Raw genomic sequence first — 7,648 nt, forward strand, 5'->3', positions numbered from 1 at the left:
GATATTTCAGTATTTTTAAAGAAACCAAAATTCCAGAATTCTCACTCAGTGAACCAATCAATGGCTTTATTGGCTTTCTTACCGTGCACAGGTGAGGGGCTGCTTTCAGGGTGGGGGCTCTCCGAACCACCAACAGACTGCACCTGGAAGCCTTTACCCAGCCACCCAGCAGAGACAATAATGGGGGATTTCCCACAGCACACAGATGAAGCTCAACTCTTCTAGTCTCCCCCAGACTACACACACACACACACACACACACACTCTCTCTCTCTCCCTCCCTCCCTCCCTCCCTCTCTCTCTCTCTCTCTCTCCCCTCCTCCCCCTTCCAGAGGCCGTGTTAAGGCACAGCTGTCTATAGCAGGTGGAAGGGAATGGCTGGATACTGGTTTCCTGACCCTCCCCAGCCCTCCAATGAGTGGGGGAGTATAGTCAGCAAGCTCAGGTAGGATGCTCTTTTGCAAACAGGAACAGCTTGACTGCTTCAAGATGGCAGTTGTATGGCTTGGGGGAACAGTCACAATTATAGGGGTATGTGGCCATCCATTTTCTGTGTAGGTGTTCAAGGCTGAATTCAAGAACTGTACTGCCTGAGCTCCCTCCCCAGTCCTTCATCTGTATTTTGAAATGGATGTCAGAAGCTAATGGAGTCAGGAAAGGAGGACACTCCCTAACCTATTTCTTCCAGCTAGGCTCCACCTGTTACCTTTCACCACTTCCTAAAATCGCCACCATATATGATGCATCATCAAATGATTAACCCACTGATTAGGTCAGAGCCCCTATGACCTACCAGTGCCTGGACACTCCCAGACACACCCAGGGGTGTGCGGCACTAATAATCTTTGGGTGCTTTTCAATGCAGTCAAGCTAAGGTTTAACTGTCTCGGGGAGGTCAAGGACTCTGCAGTGTAACTTCACATGTTGTCTTGGGGAAAATAAGAGGAAATAAATATAAAATGACCTGGGGCTGGGCACGTGGCTCAGTTGGTGAAGGGCTTGCCAAGCATGCATGAAACTCTGGGGTAGATCCTCAGCACTACATAAAATCACCTGTAACGTAAGGATATGGAGGCGGAGGCAGGAGGGTCAGTTCTAAGTCATCTTTGATCACAGTGAGTTTGAGCTCAGCTTGGGCTGCATGAGACCTCCTGGCTTCTGTTGATGAGAGGCCCTGAGGTTGAGTAGTGCACACGGAGAACCTGTGTTGCTCAGGCCTTGGTCTCTATCTTCACCCTCCAGAAAGATGCAGGGCTCTGCAACCTGGGTAGACTTGAGTCTGATGCAGAAAGCACCACCGGGTTGAGAGATCAAAGCTCTTTTGGTGTCTAAGGGATAATTTGAGTAAGGGCTGTCTGCCAAAGAAAAAAACAGCACCTGACTGAAATTGCAGGGAACTCACAAATAAGTGTTGGACTGACAGCTAGGAAAGAGCAAATGGGAGGAGTGAGGAGTCCTCTCGGCGGGGTGTCTCTGGACACGGCAGGGCACCCTTACACCATAGCTCACACCCAAGGAGAAAGCACTAAGTGAACATGCCAGCTTCATGGCTCAGGTGGCCAACTCTGAGAGCTTCTGAGAGAATCCCAGCATGACAACCAGAAGGAACAGAGAACAGGACAGCCACGTGGCTACTGCTCAGAGTCCTGGGTTCCAACTCCAGCACTTGGGGAAAAAGAAAAAGAAAAAGAGGTTGTGTGCTTCACTAAACATGCCGGAGGGGATGAGCATCAGTGTGTGAGCTCCTTACATGCTGTAAAGTACAAAATCACCCTCCTTGGAGTGCTTCCAGGACGAATTTAGGTGCAGCTTTCAGGCTACAGGGTAAAGGGAGAGAGCCAAGTGCAGGGAGGTGGTGGCCCTCCATGGCACAGCAGGATCTTCAGCATCCCCTGGCAGCAGAGCTGACTCTGGGCAGTCTTCGTGTTCAAGAGGCCTATGGCTGCTGGCGTATACCACCCAGGGCTCTCCTTGGAGGTCTGAGGTACTGACGACTGTGCTATTGTGATGTCTTTTGTCGCCAGGTGTTTGCCTCTGCCAGCTTGAGTATTTTTGCCCTTCTTTCCAGTATTTGACCCCGTCTCTGCATACAACATGAGGTTTCCCACACAGAGGTGTATTATGAAAAAAGCTTTTCCAGGCCTGATAGTACAGATCTCTGATGCCAGGACTCGGGAGGCCAAGGCAGGAGAATGTTAAGTTCAAAGCAAGCTTGGGCTATGTTGAAAGAAAGAAAGACAGGTAGACAAGAGACAGAAAGGAGGGAGGGAAGGAGGGAAGGAAGGAGGGGAAGGGGAAGACGAGTCTGTAGAGGGTCTGTAGAAGATGGGTAGGCACTGGAGGGCACAGTACTCAGTACAGCATAGATTGCAGCCCCAGTACTACAAAGAGCAAACACAAAACTTGTAGAAAGAGAGGAAGGAGAGAGCTTTTTTTTTAAATGGGATTCTTTCTTTTCTTTTCTTTTTTTTTAAAGATTTATTTATTATTATTATAAACGGGTACACTGTAGCTGTCTTCAGACACACCAGAAGAAGGCATCAGATTTCATTATGGGTGATTGTGAGTCACCATGTGGTTGCTGGGATTGGAACTCATGACCTTTGGAAGAGCAGACGATACTCTATCTCACCAGCCCAAAGGAATCTTTTTTGAGACTACACAGGGTTTCTCTGTGTAGCCGTGGCTGTCCCCGAACTCAGAAATCCGCCTGCTTCTGCCTCCCAAGTGCTGGGATTAAAGGTGTGCACCACTATTGCCCAGCCTTTCTTAATATCTTAAAGAATGTAATACAAACTATTAGCAGCAGATAAAAAATGTACAGTCTACACAGTGATAATATTCAAAATCTTCAGCCATAAAAATAAAGGCCTTTTATTTGGTTTTCTATGCCATTACAAGAACATCTGGACAATACTTCGGTGTCAGCAGAGCCTGTGACCACACCATGTTTACTAAACTGGGGGCTAGATGCAGGAGCCAGGCTCCTCCCCAGGCTCTGAGAGCAGCTCCAGGTTAAGGGGTCACCTTCTTGTAGGTAATGTGAAGATGCTGAGTCATTGGCTGTGTAGTGGTTGCCATAGAGACCGTCTGTTCAAGTTTGCCTTCAGAATTCAGCCTGAATTTCCGAGTGATCTGAATGGAGAACAAGACAGAACACTTAAGTTTATAACTTCAAAGGATTCAACAAAGGCTGGGCGTGGTGGCACACGCCTATAATCCAGCACTCAGCAGGCCGGGACAAGAGAACAGTCTCAAATTCTAGGTCAGCCTGGCTCCAAGTTAGCATGGGGTTTATTTTAAAAAACAAAACAAAACACTGAAGAAACCCTGGAGCATCCGCCTGGATCAGTCACTGGTCATAGGCTGTGAGCAGGGAACACCCCACCAAGGTTAGGACTCTGGTGTGAGATACATGGGACATACCAGGACCAAGGCAGAGGCTCTAGGCTCCTCAGCCACTTCTCCCGGGCTGGTATGTGCTCAGCTTTCCAGAAGTCACCTATTGTTTGGTCTCTGTTAACACATGCTGGCATGCTATAACCTCCCACTTCCATCTGAGCCCTCAAACCATAACAAATGTAACCACTGGGCCAGCACTTGGGGAGCACTGGTCTATTATATGGCTCTTTCCACAAGAATATGAGTAGATTCTGAGTCATCCCCTTGTGTATAGAATGCTTGTGAACACAGTGAGACCATAGGATAAATGAATGTCTGAAGAACTCTCTAAGGGCCTATCAATCACTTCAGTGTTCCTGGACCATCAGCTGCTCTGCCAAGCCCATTATTTGGACTCCCAACCCTTTTCCTGAGAAAAAGATAAAAATGTCAGTTATTCCAAGTCTAGTTAAGGGGGCTGGAGAGATGGATGGCCCAGAGAGAGATGGATGGCCCAGAGAGAGATGGATGGCCCAGAGTGGCTGAGTGCTTATTGCTCTAACAGAGGAACACACACACACACACATACACACACACACACACACACACACACACACACACACACACACACACTATCTATCTATCATCTATCTATCTATCTATCTATCTATCTATCTATCTATCTATCTATCTATCTATCTTTGTAGTTCATTCATTTATTTAATGTACATGAGTGTTCTGTCTTCATGCACACAAGAAGAGGGCATCAGATCCCATTAGAGAAGGTTGTGAGCCACCATGTGGTTGCTGGGAATTGAACTCAGGACCTCTAGAAGAATAACCAATGCTCTTAACCACTGACCCATCTCTCCAGTCCTATCTATCTATTGAATTAATTTAAAAACAGACAAACAAAACAAAATTCTAGTTAGGGATTTGAGGATGTAGTTCAATTGGTAGAGTGCTTGCTTGCATGCATGAAGCCTTGGTTTAGATCCCAGCACTAAATAACCTGGATGTGGTGGTGCCAACTGTAATCCACTGGAGGGGGTCAGTCACCTTCCTGGACACTCACCCATCACCTTCCCACTCACTGTGGTCATCTGGGGCTGCTTTTTGTGTCTAAAGCTGCAAGTACAACTTCAGCCAGCCACCAAGTGGTTCCCGAGACTCATCCAGGGATCTACAACCCAACACAGACCTAACACAACACCTAGTAGAGGAGTGACCAGATACCCACAGATGTCCTAACTCCACACGCTCAGGCAGCAGGTCACATCATCAAATACAAACATTAACAACCAAGACACAGAGCATGTCCCCTCCAGGAATCAGCACCCTACTGTAGTCTGTCCTGAGAAAAGCAATGTAGCTGAAGCACAAGAGAGGACTTCAAATAGCAACTATGAATATATTCAAGGACCCTAAAAAGAGATATGAATAAATGTCTCAATGAAGACCAAAAACCACAAGTAAATACTTGAATAAATTAATGAAAACAATTCAAGATAGGAAAGTAGAATTTACAAAGAAATGGAATCCCTAAAGAATAAGTCCCTTAATGAAGAACTCAGGAAATCAAATCAAAATGCTCAGATCGCCCCTCCCCCAACTGATCAAACCAAAGGGAGACCCCCAACTGATCAAACCAAGTGGAAGACAGAATTTCATATCTGGAAGACAAGGTAAAAGAAACTGTTAGATCAAAAAACCCAGGCACAGAACATTCAAAAATCTGGGACACTATGAAAAGATCAAACCTACATATAACAGGGATAAAGGACGAAGTAGAAACCTAGATCAAAGGCATAGAAAATGTTTAGCAAAACCCTGTATGAAAATTCCCAAAGAAAGAGGGTGCGAGAGGCATATAGAACACAAAATAATCAGGAGTAGAAAAGAAACTCCCACCACACATAATCAAACATTAAGTTTACGAACAAAGAAAGGATATTAAAACTGCAAGGGAAAAAGGCCAAGTTACATATATATGTATGGAGAGTCCGAAAGACAGAAGGGCTTGAATGAATATAAACTCTGAAAGACCACAGATACAAGCCCAGACTACTATACCCAGCAAAAAACAAAAACAAAAACAAAAACAAAAAACAAACAAAAAAACCCATCAATCACAATAGAAGGAAAATAGGCCACAATAAAAACACGTTTAAGATGTTTCTGTCCTCCAAACTAGCTTTACAGAAGACACTGAAAGGAAAACTTAAATCGAAAAGTAAGATTAACTACACCCAATAAGACACAAGGAATAAATAATCTTAGAACAGAAAAGAAGTCTTTAAAGAAAAACAAGACAAACAAACAAGAATAGCAGGCAGCATATTGTCAGGAATTAATATACTGCTCAAAACCTCTCCTTTTCTTTTAGATTTCCTTATTTTATTTTATATGTATGACAGTGTATCTGCATGGATGTCTGTGTTCCATGTGCATGCTTGGTGTCTGTGAAGGACAGAAGATGGCCCTGAATCATCTGGAACTGAAGTTATAGGTGGCTGTGAGCCATCATGCGGGGTACTGGGAATCAAACCCAGCTCCCATGCGAGTGACAAGCACTTTTAATCACTGACCCATCTCTCCAGCACCAATAACTCTCTACTGATGGTCTCAATCCCCCAATAAAAAGACACAGGCTAACAGGCTGCATTAGAAAACAAGATCTATCTTTTTGATGCTTCCAATAATCATACCTCACCATCAAGGACAGACATCCTTAGGTAAAATGATGCAAAACAAACTCCAAGCAAATGGAACCAAGACACATGCAGGTGTACATCCACTTTAGTATGTGAGATAAACTAATCTGAAGAGATGGGGAGGGTCAGTACACATGCATTACAGGAAAATCCACTAAGACGATATTATAATTTTAATAGTTTATGTACCAAACACAAAAACACCCAAGTTCATAAAAGAAATACTACTCCTCCTAAAAATCACATTTTGATCTTTACACAATGATTCTGATATTAAAACCCTATACTCACCAACAGAGAGGCCATGCAGACAAAAACAAAACAAAGAAATAGTGTCAATCAACAGGCCTTACAGACAGCACAGGACATTCCTCTCAAAGACTAAAGAGCACATAAAGAGCACACGGCCTTCTTGGCAGCTCATGGAAGGTTTCTAAAACCAGTCACAGATTTGGACACAAAATAAGTTTTAACAAATATAGGAAAACTGAAATATTCTGCACCCTCTCTGACTACTGTGGATTAAAACTGGGCATTAGCAACAACTGAACTGCAGAAAGTACACAAACTTTATGGAAGCTAAACAACTCACTACTGAATGCAGAAGACAGGGTTAAGGCGGAAATCAAGAAGGAAATTAAACAGGTTTTAGATGGAAGAAAATAAAATAAAAATACAACATACCAAAATGAAGGCCGTTCTAAGAAGAAAGTTGGAGCAAGCTTGAAGTAATACCCAGAACAATTAGATGGGGAAAAAAATAAACACATGGCTGAAATTAATGAAAGAGAAATAAACAATGCAAAGGATCAATATAAAGAAGAGCTTGTTTTTTGGGGGGGTGGAATCACTAAGCTCAACAATCCTTTAGCCAATTTAAGCAAAAAGAGAAACCAAATTAATAAAGTTAGAAGATGTTGTAATGGACACTGAGGAAATGCAGGAAATCATGTGGACAGACTTGTAGGAAGCCTAAAAGAAATGAAAAAAAAAAAATTGACACATGTATCTCTCCTAAAGATACATTAAGATGAAACCAACAGGGATCTGGAGAGATGGTTCAGAGGTTAAGAGCACTGACTGCTCTTCTGAAGGTCCTGAGTTCAAATCCCAGCAACCACATGGTGGCTCACAACCATCCGTAATGAGATCTGATGCTCTCGTCTGGGGTGTCTGAAGGCAGCTACAGTGTACTTAGATATAAAAATAAATAAATCTTTTAAAAAAAAAAAGATGAAACCAACAATTTAAACAGAGCCATTGAGAGAAGAGTAATTAAAAACCCGCAAATTATTCTGCAAAATAGAACATTTCCAAAATCTTTTTATAACACCACCATTATTGTGATACTAAAACCACATAAAGACTCCATAACACCACCACCAACAACAACAGAATTATGGACCAATGTTCCTTACGAACATGGTGTAAACATTCTCAATAAAGATACTTGCAGATTGAATTCAAGAATACATTAAAGCTGGATGGTGGCACATGCCTTTAATCCCAGCACTTGGGAGGCAGAGGCAGGCAGATTTCTGAGTTCGAGTCCA

The 7,648-nt window shown here is 43.4% G+C and overlaps 1 protein-coding gene across 2 annotated transcripts in view; it reads right to left on the reverse strand.

Moving 5' to 3' along the window:
- Positions 1–2,836: 2,836 nt before the first annotated feature.
- Positions 2,837–7,648, reverse strand: part of Thap4 (THAP domain containing 4) — a 46,548-nt gene continuing 41,736 nt past the window's right edge. For both annotated transcript variants that reach the window (XM_031368503.1, XM_031368502.1), the window contains exon 6: positions 2,837–3,135. In XM_031368503.1, the coding sequence (XP_031224363.1) occupies positions 3,016–3,135 (120 nt within the window). In that variant the 3' untranslated portion in view covers positions 2,837–3,015. The remainder of the gene's footprint in view (positions 3,136–7,648) is intronic.

The sequence above is a fragment of the Mastomys coucha genome, unplaced genomic scaffold (genome assembly GCF_008632895.1).
Source record: "Mastomys coucha isolate ucsf_1 unplaced genomic scaffold, UCSF_Mcou_1 pScaffold14, whole genome shotgun sequence".
NCBI lineage: Eukaryota > Metazoa > Chordata > Mammalia > Rodentia > Muridae > Mastomys > Mastomys coucha.